At 40.5% G+C, this 20,428-nt stretch overlaps 1 protein-coding gene across 1 annotated transcript in view; it reads right to left on the bottom strand.

Moving 5' to 3' along the window:
• The window catches only part of LOC120937520 (proton-coupled folate transporter-like), a 486,881-nt gene that overhangs the window by 227,450 nt on the left and 239,003 nt on the right, over positions 1 to 20,428 (bottom strand). Inside the window, exon 4 of the mRNA XM_040350803.1 lies at positions 8,114 to 8,252. Within this exon, the coding sequence (XP_040206737.1) occupies positions 8,114 to 8,252 (139 nt within the window). The remainder of the gene's footprint in view (positions 1 to 8,113; positions 8,253 to 20,428) is intronic.

Below are 20,428 nucleotides of genomic sequence, written 5' to 3'. Positions count from 1 at the left end.
ACTGGGATACCACATGTGTGGGACTTTTTGGGAGCCTAGCCGCGTATGAGACCCCGAAATCCAAGCACCGCCTTCAAGATTTCTAAGGACATACATTTTTGATTTCACTCACACAAATCTTGAAGGCAGTGCTTGGTTTTCGGGGCCCCGTACGCGGCTAGGCTCCCAAAAAGTCCCACACATGTGGTATCCCCGTACTCAGGAGAAGCAGCAGAATGTATTTTGGGGTGCAATTCCACATATAACCATGGCATGTGTGAGAAATATATCATTTAGTGACAACATTTTGTAATTTTTTTTTTTTGGTCATTATTCAATCACTTGGGGCCATAAAATTAAATATTCCATGGACTCAACATGCCTCTCAGCAAATAGCTTGGGGTGTCTTCTTTCCAAAATGGGGTCATTTGGGGGGGTTGTGTGACATCTTGGCATTTTATGGCCTTCAAAACTGTGATAGGTAGTGATAGGTAGTGAGGAGTGAAATCAAAAATGTATGCCCTTAGAAATCTTGAAGGTGGTGATTGGTTTTCGGGGTCCCGTACGCGGCTAGGCTCACAAAAAGTCCCACATATGTGGTATCCCCGTACTCGGGAGAAGCAGCAGAATGTATTTTGGGGTGCAATTCCACATATAACTATGGCATGTGTGAGCAATATATCATTTAGTGACAACTTTGTGCAAAAAAAAATCAGTTTGTCATATTCCCGCAACTTGTGTCAAAATATAAAATATTCCATGGACTCGACATGCCTCTCAGCAAATAGCTTAGGGTGTCTACTTTCCAAAATGGGGTCATTTGGGTTTTTGTTTTGCTATTTTGGCATTTTATGGCCTTCGAAACCTTGATAGGTAGTGAGGAGTGAAATCAAAAATTTGTGCCCTTAGAAATGCTGAAGGCGGTGCTTGGGTTTTGGGGCCCCGTATGCGGCTAGGCTCCCAAAAAGTCCCACACATGTGGTATCCCCGTACTCAGGAGAAGCAGCAGAATGTATTTTGGTGTGCAATTCCACATATAACCATGGCATGTGTGAGAAATATATGATTTAGTGACAACTTTTTGTAAACATTTTTTTTTTTTTTTTCTTCATTATTCAATCACTTGGGACAAAAAAATTAAATATTCAATGGACTCAACATGCCTCTCAGCAGTTTCCTTGGGGTGTCTACTTTCCAAAATGGGGTCATTTGGGGGGGTTTTGTACTGCCCTGCCATTTTAGCACCTCAAGAAATGAGATAGGCAGTCATAAAATAAAAGCTGTGTAAATTCCAGAAAATGTACCCTAGTTTGTAGACGCTATAACTTTTGCGAAAACCAATAAATATACGCTTATTGCGATTTTTTTTTACTAAAGACATGTGGCTGAATACATTTTGGCCTAAATGTTTGACTAAAATTTAGTTTATTCGATATTTTTTACTTTTTGTTATAAGAAAAATAATTTTTTTTCAAAATTTACGGTCTTTTTGCGTTTATATCGCAAAAAATAAAAATCGCAGAGGCGATCAAATACCATCAAAATAAAGCTCTATTTGTGGGAAGAAAAGGACGCAAGTTTCGTTTCGGTACAACATTGCATGACCGCGCAATTACCAGTTAAACAGCGCATTGCCAAATTGTAAAAACACCTTGGGTCTTTAGACAGCGTATTGGTCCGGGGCTTAAGTGGTTAAATGCATTTTTTGCTGTGAAAATGACAATGGTCCCAAAAATGTGTCAAAATTGTCCGAAGTGTCCGCCATAATGTTGCAGTCACGAAAAAAATCACTGATCGCCGCCATTAGTAGTAAAAAAAAAAAATTAAGAAAAATGCAATAAAACTATCCCCTATTTTGTAAACGCTATAAATTTTGCGCAAATCAACCGATAAACGCTTATTGCGATTTTTTTTACCAAAAATATGTAGAAGAATACGTATCCGCCTAAACTGAGGAAAAAAATGTTTTTTTATATATTTTTGGGGGATATTTATTATAGAAAAAAGTAAAAAATATAAACTGTCGCTCTATTTTTGTTTATAGCGCAAAAAATAAAAAACGCAGAGGTCATCAAATACCACCAAAAGAAAGCTCTATTTGTGGGAAAAAAAGGACGTCAATTTTGTTTGGGAGCCATGTCGCACGACCGCGCAATTGTCTGTTAAAGCGACGCAGTGCCGAATCGCAAAACCTGGCCTGGTCTTTTAGCTGCATTTTGGTCCGGGGCTTAAGTGGTTAATGTGACATTAAAGGTAAAGTTTAACTGCTTAAAGCGGGATTCCACCCGCAATTTTTTTTTAATCAGCAGCTACTAACAGTGTAGCTGCTGACTTTTAATAAGGACACTTACCTGTCCTAGGTGCCAGCGATGATGGGACCCTGACGGCGATCACTCGGTCCTGGCGCCTCCATCCTGACTAAGGGAAACAGGCAGTGAAGTTAATGGGAGGCTGCCTCCTGGTATACACACATTTCCCAGAAGGCAGCGTGCCCCATTCACCAGAAGACACCGTGATGGAGGACGAAGAAGAAGAGGACCGCGGTGGAGGAAGAGGCAGAAGAGCTACTTTCGCATAGCAACAGCCCTTTCTGGTGAGTATAATTTTTTTTGTAAAAAAAAATATCTGGGTGGAACTCCACTTTAAGGACTGCCTCCTGCACATATACGTTGGCAGAATGGCACGAACAGTCAAATTAACGTACCTGTACATCCCCTTTAAATGCCTGTCGCCAACCCCGTGAGTCGAACCGCGATCGCCTCAGGGATCCCCGTGAAATTACAATGGTCCCAAAAATGTGTCAAAAGTGTGCGAAAAAAATCACTGATCGCCGCCATTACTAGTAAAAAAAAATAATAATAATAAAAATGCCATAAAACTATCCCCTGTTTTGTAAACGCTAAAACTTTTGCACAAACCAATCAATAAACGCTTATTGCGTTTTTTTTTACCAAAAATATGTAGAAGAATACGTATCAGCCTAAACTGAGGGGAAATTTTTTTTTTATATATTTTTGGGGGATATTTATTATAGCAAAAAGTAAAAAATATTGTTTCTTTTTCAAAATTGTCGCTGTATTTTTGTTTATAGCGCAAAAAATAAAAACCGCAGAGGTGATCAAAAACCACCAAAAGAAAGCTCTATTTGTGGGGGAAAAAGGACGTCAATTTTGTTTGGGAACCACGTCACACGACTGCGCAATTGTCAGTTAAAGCGACGCAGTGCCGAATCGCAAAAAGTGGCCTGGTCCTTTAGCTGCAAAATGATCTGGGGCTTAAGTGGTTAAAGATTTTTTGTTACTGTGCTCTTGTGTACATAGTACTGTGGTTAATCTTTTAATGAACAGTGAAGATCACAGACAAAAAAAGTACAGAACCAAAAAGAGCAGCTCTTTACCTTGTGATGACGGTGACCAGTCACAGCATTTACAAATATAAACACTGGCTTACCTTTCTACAAAGATCACAGAACCATTATGAGAGGAAATAGAGAGCTATTAGTACCAATAGTGCAAATCACAGTGCCCTTGCTAGATAACAGCTCCCCTGCCTGATCACACCTAGTGCCAGATTACAGCTAGTGCCAATGTATCCAGTTTTATTTTCAGAATCAATGCCACTGTTTTCTGTTTGTTTTTTTGTCACAGCCAGCAACTATGCTTTCAGTTCGCTGCCACCAATGCCATAGTTTCCAGTTTTGCTGATTGCTGCCAGTGTTTACCTTTTCACTATGGAGTGTCTTTTTTCTCAAATATGGTAATTTTGCAGGTGTTTCTACAGCCCTGGAACTTCTAGACCTCCGAAAATATGGTAGTCAGGGTATCAGATGTGCTACTATTTTAACTTAAAGCCTAATGATGCTCCTCAGATTTTGGGCCTTTTTTTGGGGAACAGAATATGGGGAAGAGACTCTTGTCCTACAACATTTGAACAAGATGCCTTTCATGGTGGGAGGTTTTGCTGCCTTCCTTGCAAAGTACCCTCATGTTGAAAACTCTTTAAAAAAATTAATGGGGAAACCCACAATGTTTTTTCCTATTTTATTTTTCAAATGTCACTTTTAAAAGATTACATTCTAACATATTTAAAGGTTTGTGTAATTTTAACATTGTCCAGACACTTCAGGTTCCGGCGCCGTATGGAGTAGCTGTGTCTTCTCCACAGCTCCCGCCGCTCTACTCCAAATCGGCCTGTAAAGCCAGCCCAATCCTCCCCACACTGCCCACAGCCTCTTCAGGAGCCCCCCTGCACCTCCATGGACCGTTTTGTGGAGAAAAACAGGCCGTGATCGCATATGTCCGACTCTACGCCGCCGCCCCAGCGAAGGGGGCATCAATCTCCCAAATATCAGGACTTATAATTTAGTATGTCTTCTCCGAATAGGTCTTGATTGGCTTTCCCAATCCTCCTGATACTCTAACTACCTTTTGGAAACAACAATGGCTCATCCTTACTCACTGGCTGCCCTTCTCCACTGTAAGTGAAAATCTACCCCCTTAACCCTACAGCATAATCTCCTCTTTGCATGGCGGGAAGTAAGAAAGAGCCTGAAGCTCTTGCCTTTCATATCCAGACACCTTCCAATGCAGGACAACCCCAACTTCCCAGCGGGGCGGGAACACAGACCTTGAAAAAAAAAGAGAATACCTCCAAAAATTGGGATTTTGTGGGCAATGAATAAATTCCAAAATATATATAAAAAATATAAATGTAATATAGAAAAATTACACAAAAAAGAATTTCAATCACAAAAATACATACAGACATACACCACAAAAGTGGTAAGATTAAAAACAAGTACATAGAATGACAGTGCATATGTAGAGATGATGAACAATATCTGCATTTGGACCTCAAGGACCGAGTGGAGGTTCCTGGAGGTGAATCTTTGAAAAAAAAAAAACATTGTCCAGTCTGAACTGAACCTAATCAGGGTCACTCATCCCTAATGAAGATATGTATACACAAACAAGTCATGCATTTGATATACTGTATTCTAATGGCTTTTATAATTTTCATGTAACAAATAAAGCAATAAAACAGAAAACAAAAACACAAATTTTGCAGGACTCAGACTTACATTATATAACACAGTGAGGAAACATTAAAGCTGTATTAAACCCAAAAACAAAAAATGTCATATATTGCCACATATCAATGTTAAAAATGTGGTAGCTGCAAATAATTTTATTCTTTAGGCTTTTTTCCTTTATTTTCACCTTATTATCCAGCCAGTAACACTCTTTCTATCTTAGGGTGTCTCTTCTTTGGATGGAGGAGCAACTGAAACACATTTCGGCAGCAGTGCTGTCAATATGGTAGTTTTAGATACACTAATAGATTTAAATAGACTTTACTAACCAATTAAATCCCTTTTGGGATAAAGGTATTAAGCCCAGTTCACACGATCGGATATCTGATGGAATCTAATCCGATGGATTTTTTCGTCGGATATCCGATGAAGCTGACATTCATTAGTCTTGTCTACACACCATTGGTCAAAAATCCGACCGTGTCCAAACGCAGTGACGTAAACACTACCACGTGCTGAGAAAAATTAAGTTCAATGCTTCCGAGCATGCATCGACTTGATCCTGAGCATGCATGGATTTTTGACCGATGGACTTCCACACAGACAATCGTTTTTTTCTATCGTTTTTTTTATCCATAGGAAAACGTTTAAACATGTAAAACTATGGAAAACAAACCGATGGGGCCCACACATGATCGGTTTGTCTGATGAAAACAGTCCATCGGTCCATTTTCATCAGACAAACTGATCGTGTGTACAGGGCTTTAGGTGAATGAATAAAAACTGTAAAAATTGTAACCACCCTCTAGTTACCACTTTTGCTGGACAGCTTGGTCTGGTACAGAAAGTTGAAAAAAAACACCATCAACAGGTGGAAATAAAGGAAAAAGCCAACAAACGAAAGCAGCCACCACATCTAAAAATTAGTTAACTGCAACATAATAGACTTTTTTGTTTTTGCGTTTAATACCAATTTAAGTCTACTGTATACTTTCAGCTGCATGTAGAATACTCTATTTTATTCTATCTTTCCAAATCTGAGGTAGCAAGATGTGAAGCAAGTAAATGTAACCTAAGCAGTAAATAATATAAATACAGTGTATAGCCTTTGGGAGAGTGTTTGAAATGAAATATAGGTAATGCATATCTTATCCACAAGTACTAATATTTGAATTTTCTTTCACCTATCATAATGAAAAATGTATTGTATATTCCCTCTTAGCAAGTGCTTAAATCCAAACTATCTGTAAAAAAAGGCCCTAAGTTTATTTAGTAAACTCCATGTTATTTCTTGTTAAATACTAGATTTAAAGGACAACTTCACTTTATTCCTTCTGATGGGTCTGTACTTTTCTTGGAGTACAAAACCTTCCACAGAAATAAATGGAAGCTAAAATGGAAGATGTTCTTTATAAAGCCAATTTTCTTGTTCTTTTTGACTGTTTTACATTGTAAAAAAACTGAAATTTTGTATCAAGTACCTACTGTAATTTTCTTTCCCTGACACTAATCCATGGCAGCATACATGTGATATAGCTCCTCCTCCATATCCATCCACATGCTGCCATGGATTGGCGTCATGAAAGGAAAATTACAATAAATACTTGACACAATTTCCCATTTTCCTGATGCCAACATGGAAGCATATCTGTGATAAATAACAAGCTAAGCAGGGAGGGCTAAAATATATAATCAAACTGTATTACAATGGACATGGAAGCCTGGACCATCATTCCTTCCAAGTCCATTGACATACGAGCCCCTGGATCTTCCCTGTAGCACATAAAGGCAAGTGCACTGCGGCACACAGCCTGCTGCTTTGCAGATGTCTCCATTGACATTTTGCATGAGCTGCCCTGAACTTAAAAATGTAGAAATAGACCTAGCTGCATGAGCCTCTACCACTACCGGAGGCAGGCCACACTGTAAATTTTCTGGATGACCTTGACACTCCCAAGATGACAAAGTTTGCTGTAGCTTCCTCCTCTGAACTTACCTGATGAAAACACAAACAGCCTCCCTGAGGATTTTAACTAGGAAGTGGCTTTCAGGTAGGAATTTTAAACACTTGACACATCCAGCTTGGTTTGTAAGATGAAAACAGAAGCTACCTTGGGAATAAAGGTGCACAAACTTGTCCAGAAAGAATAGGATGTAGGACTCTCTAAACCCAAGGGCTTGCAGATCTGATACTCTGCCCCCTGAAGTTATTGCTTGACGTTATAGAGGGACTATAATATGATTTCTAATGATGCAAACAGATTCCTGTCAGGGAATAAAAACCTACTGGGGAACATCATTTCTCCTCAGGGCAAAGTCTCGGAACCAACCTCCTGAAGCGTTCCCCTGGCAGCTCACATGCCCATTTCCCCTAGTGAAATGGCTGATATTTAAACCGTGAGCCCCAAATACAGATCTATGTGAAGTAATTATAGCAACTGGGCAAAATTCTGCTCAGCTGCGAAGACTGTCCAGTTCCCTTTCTGAAACCTTGCCAGTTATGAACCTTTTCTAGAGGACGACCCAAGTCCTCCAATCATTCCCTCTCAATTTCCAGTCTATCCAGGAACAGGTGTTGTAGAAACACAAGTAGCTGAAGTGCTTGTCCAGTAACTTAGACTTACAATCATTCCCCATTACAGTCATATAATATTGATGTACTGAGAGAGGAAATCTACTTTTTGAGCAGAATGCGCTATTCTGGTCAGGATGAAGAAATGTTCTGGAGCGTGATGTCTGAACCATCAAATGTAACTGGGTTTAGAGTATAGAATGAAGAAGAGAATGAACCCAGGCAGACTCCAACTTAGTTGACAGGTAGGGGCTTATTGCAACATAACACTCTTATTGGTGTAGCTCTTGAGATCAAAAAGGAGAATGGGGGGGGGGGGGTTGCTCTAGCTTTCCCTTTTTAGATTTAAGCAGGTTATGTGGGTAGATATAGGGGCAGAGCTATATCACATGTATGCTGCCATGTTGGCGTCAGGAAAAATATTTAAATTACTCCACACATATGAAGATTGTGCACTGCATATGTTTGTCAATGGTAAGGCACAATTGTAAACATTGACAATAATGAGTGTTTAATATAGTTGTTCATACTTAAGAATATCATCCATCTGGTTGTTGAAAAAGCCAGTAGTAGAAAAGAAATGGTTCTCATGATCACACCAACTTTTGCAAGCTTTGTTTCCTCAACATGTTTCAAAAGCCAGTGCAAAGTAAATAGTAGACATAACCCCTGTGAAAAAGAAAATTAACCAGGTGAATATATTTCATTTTTTAAAGTGTAACATAAAATGTAACAGAAAAGTCTAACCTGTTATATAACTGAGTGTTTTAGGTACTTCAAGTCAACAGTGGATGAAGCCCTTTTTTCATTAGCACATGCTCCATTCATCGACATTCAACATACAAACTAGAAATCTTTATATTTTTTTATTAATATATTTTTGATTTTAGTGGTAAATTATTCCAGTACTTTTCCAGAGCACATAGACCAGTGATTAAATGGGTGTTCTTTTTAGGAATGGGGGTATGTGGGCTATGTTTTAGCTAGATTTTTAAAACAATACATATATATTAAAAGGTAACAAAGCTGGACAAGACAGCATGTCAGATGGCTGTACAGTACCTGCATCTATCTTGTGTAGCACTACCCCCGAAAGAGCTGCTGGTTTGATTTGGGTGGCATGTTACCTCTAATTTTCCGCTGTCTAGGGTACTGAATAAGAGCTGTAAGAAAGTCAATGTCCACACTGTAGATATCTTTTTCTGTGCTTTATTACCCAACGGGGTAAAAATTGTAAAAATAGTAGTAGGTGAGAAGATAGAAGAAGTGGTATTTAATGGATTCAGGCGTATAACTTGGTTTCGGAAACAGTCCTGCTTCCAATGAAAACTTTCTTCGCCACTCTAGCCAGAGTGGGTATAGTGCATCTGGATAGGCCGCTCTCACCGGTCTAGCAGCCAGAGTGTCACTCTGAACTTTAGCAAAGTCTCTGCCACAGACCTTCCCAAAGGGTGGAGATATTCTTGGTCCAAAATCCTTCTCAGCACTGGATTAAGCACTCGGATTTCCCTTGAACCACTTGTTACATTTCAAAAAAAGATAGGCGACCATCGTCCAGCCTTTCAGAAACATTGTGTCCTTCGATGAGATACCAGCATCGTGCTCGGTATTTCCCAGACATGTTCTCCATTGATCGGCTTCCTCCCTCGGGACATACAGCACCGGACAACTCTGCAGCCGCAGACTCAGTCTACACACTGAGCCTACAAAGTAGATCATTTGCTCTGGACCAACGTGGTCCCGGAGCCAGGAACACATGAACACACACACCCGGCCAGGAGGGCCAAACACGGGGGTGGTGGGATGACTGCCCAGGCGGATGGCGGCAAAGACGACCACGAATCAATGGCGTCTGCCCCCTAAATACCCCTTCCCAGCATGCACAGCGAGGTGATCAACCTTCCTCATTGGCTGCCGAGGAGAAGTATCCACACTACCCTGACTTTACTGCTGCCACCTGTCAGTCTGGGGTGTGAGGCCCACCAGATAGCGACTGAGGTCCTTGAATTTAGCCAAATAAACACAATCAGAGGCAACTAACTTTCTGATCACCCTCTAAATTTACAGCAGCACCTGCTATGAAAGTAGCCAGGCGCTACACTCGCAGAGTGCAAAAGTCTTACCTGCAGCTTCAGGGCTAGTTTAGAGTTTTTATCTGTGAATTGGGGAGCTTTGAAAGTAAAACAATAGTAAGGCTTGATTCACACAATGTGATCCCTTGCAGTGTGTTAACATTGCAGGAAATAGGTGCCATTGCAGGAAATAGACGCTGATTTGGTATGCAATTTGACATGTCAAATTGGCCCAATGTGAACGTGGGCTACAAGTTATATTGCCAATCATTGAAAATTGATCACACCTGATCACAACTAAAGTACTGATAGTCCAATCTCATTTCTTCAGTCCCTGAAATGTCAGAACAGTACAAATACCCCCCAAATGACACATTTTTGGAAATTAGACAGTCCAAGGTATTTAGTATGGTGAGTTTTTGAAGTTGTAATTTTTTTCCACAATTCTTGGGAATATTAAGAAATTATTTATTTATTTTTTACCTAAAATTGTCATAACAACAAGTTATTTCTCACACACAACATTTGCATAACTGCAATTACAAGCCAACATATATTCTGCTACTCCTGAGTATGGCGATACCACATGTGTGAGACCATTTCACAGCCTGGCCACATACAGAGGCCCAACATGCAGGGAGCCCCGTCAGGCGTTCTAGGAGCATAAATTACACATATAATTTCCTAATGACTAATCAAATTTTTTGAAGACCCTGGAGCACCAGGACAATGGACAATTTGGAAAGCAAACACCCCATCATATAATCTTTGAGGCATTATGAGTTATTTGAACATGTCATTTTTTTCCACAAGTTTTTGGAAAATGTGGAAAGAAAATGAAAAAATATTAGTTTTTTTACACAAAGTTGTCAATTTATAAGATTTTTTTAACACATAGCATGTAGATAGCAAAAATTACATCCCAAAATACAGTCTGTTACTTCTCCTGAGTATGGCAATACCATATGTGTGATACTTTTACACAGCCTGGCCACATACAGAGGCCCAGCATCCAAGCAGCACCTTCAAGCATTCTAGGAGCACAAATCATACATCTTTCCTGACTACCTATAATACTTTTGAAGGCTCTGGAGCACCAGGACAATGGAAACGCCCACAAAATTATGATATTTTCTAAAGCAAACACCCCAACATATATTCTATGAGGCATGGGCTGCAGATAGGTACTCGGGTACTCTGAAGGGCTGCACATAGGTACTCGGGTAATCTGATGGGCTGCAGATAGGTACTCAGGTACTCTGATGGGCTGCAGATAGGTACTCGGGTACTCTAATGGGCTTCAGACAGGTACTCGGTTATTGTGATAGGCTGCAAGTAGGGTTCTCGGGTACTCTGGCTGGAGACAGGTACTTGGGAATTATGATTGGTCTCCAGATAGGTGCTTGGTACTCTGGGCTGGAGACAGGTACTTAGGTACTTGGGTACTCTGGGCTGGAAACAGGTACTCAGGTACTCTGATGGGATGGAGATAGGTTCTGAGCTACTCCGATGGGCTGCAGACAGGTACTTGGGTACTCTGATGGGCTGCAGATGGGTACTCAGGTACTCTGATTGGCTGGAGATAGATACTCAGGTAATCTGGGAGGAACACAGGTACTCAGGTACTCTGATGGGCTGAAGATAGGTAATCGGGTAGTCTGGGCTGAAGACAGGTACTTGGGTACTCTGGGCTGGAGCTAGGTACTCATGTACTTTGCACAATATATGTGACATGTTTAACGCTAGCAGCTTTTGGATAATTGATTAAATTTAAGCGTCTGGGCAGTGGTGGCTCACAGGATTTCTTAATTTTTTTTGTACCCTGATGGGCTGGAAACAGGTACTCAGGTACTCTGATGGGTTGGATACAGGTACTCAGGTACTCTGGTGGCTGGATATAGGTACTGAGCTACTCCGATGGGCTAAAGACAGGTACTTGTGTACTCCGATGGGCTGCAGATAGGTACTCAGGTATTTTGTTCGGCTGGATAGGTACTCGGGTATTCTGGGCTTAAGACAGGTACTCGGGTACTCTTATGGGCTTCAGATAGGTACTCGGGTACTCTGGGCTGGAGACAGGCACTCGGGTACTCTAATGGGCTTATGACATGTACTCAGATGGGCTGGTGACAGGTACTCCTTATTACTGGGGCAATCTGTGAGTTTTACTGTAAGTGGTAATTAGCTGTTACAGCAATCTCCTCCTCACACAGGATTAGTGTCTAAGACAGATAGGTTCTTTGTGCTGGAGACAGGTACTCAGGTACTCTAATGGGCTGATGACAGGTACTACTCAGATGGGCTGGTGACAGGTACTCTGATGGGCTGGTGACAGGTACTCTGATGGGCTGGTGACAGGTACTCCTTATTACTGGGGCAATCTGTGTGTTTTACTGTAAGCCGTAATTAGCTGTTACAGCAATCTCCTCCTCACACAGGATTAAGGAGGAGAACCCGGTAACAGCTAGTTATCACGGTTTGTTAACATCTGTGATTAGACACGACCGGTCACGTGGTAAAGAGACATTTTCATTGGCTCTTTACCCTGATCACTGTGCTGTGTGCCCCTGAGGGAGCTGTGCTTTAAGAGTTTTTTGGGGGGAATAAAGCACTATTTGCTTACTACACTATGAATTTCTCCTCTTTCTTTTTTCAACATTGCACTTTTCACCTAATGAACTTCTTTGAGCTGAATACTCACAGAGTAGCAACACTTTTATCTTCACAGAGAGTTTGGAGCAGCTGATCGGATACCGGCCCAAAGGCTATACCGTTTGAGTGATCCCTGCACGGAGGTGTTTGTGTACTAGACTGGCTGTCGGTGTGAACATCTGAACTGGGAGCAATATTGGAAGTGTTGAAGATGACCCATGGTCAAATGCATGATGTCTCATAAGTGTGGATCATTTCACATTAGGAGGCTATCTGACAAGTGAATAGCGCTGCACTATGGAGCCTGCTGCACCTTTGATAATTGTTAGTTTTACAATAGGACCTTTGAAACTTTTTTATATTTTGAGTGATTTTTGTGTTTTTTTAAACACTGTTACACACTGTTTTTGTGGGACTATATACAGGTGGTTCTCAAAAAATTAGCATATTGTGATAAAGTTCATTATTTTCTGTAATGTACTGATAAACATTAGACTTTCATATATTTTAGATTCATTACACACAACTGAAGTAGTTCAAGCCTTTTTATTGTTTTAATATTGATGATTTTGGCATAAAGCTCATGAAAACCCAAAATTCCTATCTCAAAAAATTAGCATATAATGAAAAGGTTCTCTAAACGAGCTCTTAACCTAATCATCTGAATCAACTAATTAACTCTAAACACCTGCAAAAGATTCCTGAGGCTTTTAAAAACTCCCAGCCTGGTTCATTACTCCAAACCGCAATCATGGGTAAGACTGCCGACCTGACTGCTGTCCAGAAGGCCATCATTGACACCCTCAAGCAAGAGGGTAAGACACAGGAAGAAATTTCTGAACGAATAGGCTGTTCCCAGAGTGCTGTATCAAGGCACCTCAGTGGGAAGTCTGTGGGAAGGAAAAAGTGTGGCAGAAAACACTGCACAACGAGAAGAGGTAACCGGACCCTGAGGAAGATTGTGGAGAAGGACCGATTCCAGACCTTGGGGGACCTGCGGAAGCAGTGGACTGAGTCTGAAGTAGAAACATCCAGAGCCACCGTGTACAGGCGTGTGCAGGAAATGGGCTACAGGTGCCGCATTCCCCAGGTCAAGCCACTTTTGAACCAGAAACAGCGGCAGAAGCGCCTGACCTGGGCTACAGAGAAGCAACACTGGACTGTTGCTCAGTGGTCCAAAGTACTTTTTTCGGATGAAAGCAAATTTTGCATGTCATTCGGTAATCAAGGTGCCAGAGTCTGGAGGAAGACTGGGGAGAGGGAAATGCCAAAATGCCTGAAGTTCAGTGTCAAGTACCCACAGTCAGTGATGGTCTGGGGTGCCATGTCAGCTGCTGGTGTTGGTCCACTGTGTTTTATCAAGGGCAGGGTGAATGCAGCTATCTATCAGGAGATTTTGGAGAACTTCATGCTTCCATCTGCTGAAAAGCTTTATGGAGATAAAGATTTCATTTTTCAGCACAACCTGGCACCTGCTCACAGTGCCAAAACCACTGCTAAATGGTTTACTGACCATGGTATTACTGTGCTCAATTGGCCTGCCAACTCTCCTGACCTGAACCCCATAGAGAATCTGTGGGATATTGGGAAGAGCAAGTTGAGAGACACAAGACCCAACACTCTGGATGAGCTTAAGGCCGCTACCGAAGCATCCTGGGCCTCCATAACACCTCAGTAGTGCCGCAGGCTGATTGCCTCCATGCCACGCCGCATTGAAGCAGTCATTTCTGCAAAAGGATTCCCGACCAAGTATTGAGTGCATAACTGAACAGAATTATTTGAAGGTTGACTTTTTTTTTTTATTAAAAACACTTTTCTTTTATTAGTCGGATGAAATATGCTAATTTTTTGAGATAGGAATTTTGGGTTTTCATGAGCTGTATGCCAAAATCATCAATATTAAAACAATAAAAAGGCTTGAACTACTTCAGTTGTGTGTAATGAATCTAAAATATATGAAAGTCTAATGTTTATCAGTACATTACAGAAAATAATGAACTTTACCACAATATGCTAATTTTTTGAGAACCACCTGTGTGTATATATATATATATATATATATATATATATATATATATATATATATATATATATATATATATATATATATATATATATATATATATATAAAACAAGAGAACATTTCACATTTTTTTTCCTTCTCTTCTTTTCTATTTTCACTAATTTGTTACATTTGGAGAAAATATAAGGAATCACGTTTTTCACTGTTAGTTGTTATACTGATGATCCATAGTCTTTCAGTGTTTCATCACCTGATTATTTATTAATCTACAGTTTTTGCGCATCGTTTTTGTTTTATATGTATTGTTTATGGATTAAGTATTAATTCTTTAATATTGCTGCAATATTGTTGGAACACTCACATTAGGTTTGAGTACATCACAGCTATATCACATGATGTTTATCAAGTGATCGGGTGAGCGCAGAATTTACCTATTATATAGACTACAGTTTAAATACACCTTGAACCTTTTTCTATGTTTCCAGTGTTCAAGTTCCTTGAATAACAGCACTAGAGCTGTCACCCACCTGCCTGGTTTCATCTGCCAAATATATCATATTTCCAGTAATATAAGAAATCTTTAGGGGAAAAGGGAATAGCCGCTCCAGATGGGAACCCAGATGAATATCCTCCGTTGCAGACAACTCAGGTGCAGGCAATGCACTTAGGAAAGCAGGAACAAAGATTGTCTCTGGACAGCCGCACTCTGAACAAATTGTAGCCTTTTATTAAAAGAAGGACAGCACTACAAGTCACAGCAAAAATAAAACCTGACTGCTGACACGTTTCACACTGAAACTAGTGCTTAGTCATACTACATGGTGGTTTCAGACCCCCCCCCCCCCCAAAAAAAAGGGGGGAGGGAGAACGCAAAAAGGCATTTGTGACTATAAAGAATGTATTAATATATGTGTATTCCTAGTGTTATATACTTGTGATATTTATTATGTTTCCTCTGTGCCTTCTTATATTTATTTATCTGTGATTAAGGGGTAAACACCCCAAAAAAATAAAAAAATTATAATAAAAAAAAAGTGTGTTTAAGATGTTATATTTATATGTGTACTCTTATTTATAATTGTAATATTCCCTTCTAAATTATATGTGTTTTTGGATCCCAACCCTCCCCCCACCAGAGAGGGGAAGAGGAGAAAGAGAGAGAGTAAAAAAGAAAAAAAAGGAAAAAACACCCACGCGTTCTTCCCCTAACCCCTCCCCCCCAAGAGTAGGTGAGGAGGATCGTTAGAAATCTTCCCATGTTCTTCTAGTGTCACATTCTCTGCTTCGACATATTAACAAGACATACATGAAAACATACACATTAAAAATAAAAACTGTGGATTGTTCCCCTTCTTTCTTTTTTTTATAGTTCCAATCTCCTTTTATTTATTTTTTCCGAGCTTCATAAGGCTTTTGATTTTATCCATCTATTTCCTGGTTATGATTTTCCCAGATTTCCCAGATTCTTTTAAATTTCTCCTGTTTATGCCTGATGTCATGTATCCATTTTTCTGCTCCCATTATTATAACTACTTCCCGTTTCCATTCTTGAAGGGTGTGGCATGTTGCTTGTTTCCAATTCCTTGTAATTAATCTTTTGGCCGCATTTAATAAATGTGGTACAATGCTGTTGCTTTTGTGGTTCCATGGAACAGGAATTGTAATGGTGTAAACTCCATTGTTTCCTCAGACATTTTCCTGATCCATGGCGCCACTTCCTCCCAAAAGATTCTGATCCCTGGACATGCCCACCAGATATGGAGGTATGTTCCCTGCTCCCCGCACCCCCTCCAACATCGATCATCTCTTGTTTGGTATATTTGAGCTAATCGCACAGGGGTGCGGTACCATCTTACCAAGAACTTATATGACATTTCCTGAATGGCTGAGCTTGTGGATGTGGCATGTGTGATTGTGATTATTTTTTTTAATTGAGATGGGGGAATCTGCATCCTAGTTCTTTTTCCCATTCTTTAATAAAGTAAGGGGTTATTTTATTCTGTTCACTACAGTACATATTATTTTATACATTTGTGACAGTAAGTGATCCAGTTTTAGTATCTTTCTATATGTTTTTTCAAATATGGTTAGAGAATTCAAAGTTCTTACTTGAGGGTCTAATCTTCTAAAAAAAACTTTGCATCTGACTATATCTCCATCCTGCCATTACCATATCTCCTTGTGTTGATACTAAATCTACATTGTGTTACCTTCCGATTCCCATGGGCCTAATACTACTTTTTCCTCTCCTGGAGGGAACCATGGATAACCCCCTAGTGGTGCCAATAGGGATGTTTTTGGGGCATATTTGCCAAGTTGATTTATCCTATCCCATACTGCCAGTGTGTTCCGAGTTAATGGGGATGTCCATTCTGATAATCCCCTGGCCTTTGTTGGTATGTGTTTTGTGTCTTAATATATATATTTTTTTTTTATATAATAAAATATGTTTGGTGTCATCCCTGATAAGGGTGAGATTGCTCATATGTTTGTTATCTTATGTAATCAATGTATAATGGTTCTCATTATAACATATACATGTGGTATAATGATTGAAGTCTGCATAGGGGGGAAGAGCACCATTTGTATTAATCAGAGAGGTGAAACTAGCTTTTTTTTTGTTTTTATTATGATCCCTATTTAGGGAAGTCATATTAAAAGTCGGCATAATTGGCCGAAAATGATATAGGAGCAAAAGGTACTGTTTATATTGCTTAAGGAGAGGATAGATCCCCTCCCCCCTCCCCCTTTTTTTTTTTGGTGGATTGGCTATAATACCTTCCCCTCAGTACCCACCCAAACCATGGTTTGCAGTTAACATTATAAGAGCCCCAGTAACCCTGGAGTAATATGGCTTAGACAAAGGAAGGAAAAGAAAACGGGGAGGGGAAGAAGAGAGAGAAAAAAAAAAGAAGAAAATAAATAAATAAATAAATAAAAGGGGGTTGCAGGGACCACATATATTGTATGTGAGGTATCTATATGTGGAGGTGGTTGGGTATCGGGGAAAGGGCGGGGGACTATAGTAGAGAGGAAAAGTCATGGTTACCCAATGCCCCCATCTGGGGGTATTTGGGGGTGAACTAGGGGTGGAGTAATAATAGGGGGGTAGGGGAGGGGAGGGGAAAAAAGGAGACTACTAACCTAATATCCCCACCCAATGCAAACCAGGGGGGGAGATATAAGGGTCCTACTATGAAGTGGACATGTGGTAAAAGGGGGGGAATAAAAGGGGAATGCCCGGGGGAGGGACGTAGAGTAATGGGGGGGGTAAAGGGGTGTTTCACCCGGTAAGCCAGGTCCGATATACGGGACATGAAAATCTGCAAAATTGCAGAAAGGTGGAGAGGTTGGCGAGGGGGAGTATACCCCCCTGCGGACAACTCTTCCGATTAGGGGGTAACCCAAAGGAGAGTACTGGGTTAGGGGAAGGGAGGGCTGGGGATGAGGACATTTTTCCGTCCTTATTTCTTTTGGGGACATTTTTTTTTTTGCTTTATTTTCTCTCTCTCTGCCTCCCTCTCTCCTCTCTCTCACATGGACAGGGGAAAATAATAAAGATAAACAGCAGCTAGTAGCTGAAGCCTTTTGAATATATAAAAACTAGTGATGGCAGGTCCAATAAAGGTAATAACATATAATGTTAGAGGTTTAAATTCATCCCAGAAGAGAGGCCGTCTTTGGCAAGAGTTACGCCATTATGCAATAGATGTGGCCTTTTTACAAGAAACACATTTCTTGAAAGGGGCCACACCAAATATGCCCTTACACATATTTAATCAGTGGTTCCATGCTCCATCCCCAATCGCAAGGGCAAGGGGAGTGACAATAACATTTAGAAAGACATGCCCAGTTATTGTGAAATCCTCACAAATAGATCCCGAAGGCCGTTACCTTTTCTTAAAGGCGAAATTGAACGGCTATTGCTATACTTTTGCCTCAGTGTATGCGCCAAACACAGGAACGGCAAATTTCCTGATAAAAACTCTGAAATTACTGGAGAAGTACAAAGAAGGATTTTTTATATTGGGGGGAGATTTTAATTTAGCAATAACCCCAAGTATAGACACATCAACGGGTAAAACACCCATATCATTTAAGGCCCTAAAACATATAAAACAGCTCTTACGGTCTTCCCACTTGGTAGATGGATGGTGAGTAATGCACAAGGGGATAAAGGACTATAGCTACTACTCCAAAATACACAATATGTACTCTCGTCTAGATCTTTTCTTTGTGGACCAGTTCTACTTAGAAAAGATCAGATCATGTACGATAGAACCAATAACGATTTCAGACCATGCACCTATCATTATGACCTTACACCCAGTTTCAATAGGCCACCTGGAACGAACATGGCGGTTAAATGAGACATTGTTAGATGATAGTCGCATTTTGGAGGATTTAACTATTAAAATTAAAACATATTTTGAAATTAACGTGTCTGGGGAAACCTCTGAACAAGCTTTTTGGGAGGCCCATAAATCTGTGATTAGGAGGTAATTGATAGCTTTGGGGTCAAGGAAAAAAAATAAAAACAAAAAGAAGTAACAGATCTGCTGGAAGAAATAAATAAGATAGAGATAAAACATAAATCTTCTCTAGATCCAGCAGATGCTAATGCCCCGTACACACGGTCGCTTTATGTGATGTAAAAAAACAACGTTTTTAAAAACGTAATTTTAAATAACCGTGTGTGGGGAAAACGTTGTTTTATGTCTTCAGAAAAACGACAAAAAAAAAATTGAAGCATGCTTCATTTTTTTGTGTCGTTTTTCAAAACGTCGTTTTTTGTGTCATAAAAAATTACCGTGTGTAGGCTAAAACGACGTTTAAAACAACGTTTTTAAAACTGTGCATGCTCAGAAGCAAGTTAGGACGCGAGTTTGAATGGAACAGAGTGCCGTTGTACGTGTTGAACGTAACCGCGCTTTGCTAGAGCTTTTGGAAAAAACGATGGTGTGTATGCTCCATCGTTTTTGAAAATTAAGTTTGAAAAACTTCGTTTTTTTTCATCACATAAAACGTTGTTTTTTTCTAAATAAAAAAATAGTAGAAACCCAGGCTATTGCAGCAGAATTCAACAAATTTTACGATACTTTATATAATATTCAACACAAATCGGCAAGTGCCACGAATGAATATCGATTGGGGGAGATCCTGGACTATATTGCGGACTCAGCGTTACCTTCGCTGCCGCCTGTAATAAAGGTAATAAATAGGCCGATCACAGTTGAAGAAGTGAATGGAGTAATAGCAAATTTGGCAATAGGGAAAAGCCCTGGGCCAGGTGGCTTTACGAATCTATAAGAAATGAGTTTCAAACCTGGGTGCCCCGATATGTGACTTCAACTCGATTAACATTTTGAATCCACTTCCTCCAGAAGCCTTATTGGCACACATTACAGTCCTTCCAAAACCAGGAAAAGATCCCCAACACTGCGCCAATTATAGACCAATTTCTTTGTTAAATTCCGACACTAAACTATTATCAAAAATGTTGGCACTGAGGCCCCGTACACACCATAGAATCCATCCGCAGATAAATCCCAGCAAATGGGTTTCAGCGGATAGATCCTATGGTGTGTACACGCCAGCGGATCTTTTTCCGCGGATATATCTCCCCTGGGTTGGATTCCAGCAGATCGAATATTCGCTGACATGCAGAACATATCCATCTGCTGGAATCCATCCCAACGGATGGATCCGCTGGTCTGTACAGACTCACCGGATCCATCCGTCCTAAGGGATCCCCCGCATGCGTCGTAATGATTTGACGCATGCGTGGAATTCCTTATATGACAGCATCGCGCACGTCGCCGCGTCATAATCACGGCGACGGCGCGACACGTCATCACCAGAGGATTTCGGCGCAGATTTCAATGCGATGGTGTTTACACGCCATCGCATAGAAATCCACGGAAATCCTCGAGAGGATTTATCCGCGGAAACGGTCCGCTGGACCGTATTCGCAGATAAATTCTCCCGTGTGTATGGGGCCTAAGACTACAGGATCATTTAGTGAAGCTAGTTCACCCTGATCAAACGGGCTTTATGAAGGGCCGTGAGGCCAGAGACAACACCATAAGGGCATTGAA

The sequence above is a fragment of the Rana temporaria genome, chromosome 4 (assembly GCF_905171775.1).
Source record: "Rana temporaria chromosome 4, aRanTem1.1, whole genome shotgun sequence".
Taxonomy (NCBI): domain Eukaryota; kingdom Metazoa; phylum Chordata; class Amphibia; order Anura; family Ranidae; genus Rana; species Rana temporaria.
This window is presented reverse-complemented; position numbering and strand designations above follow the sequence as displayed.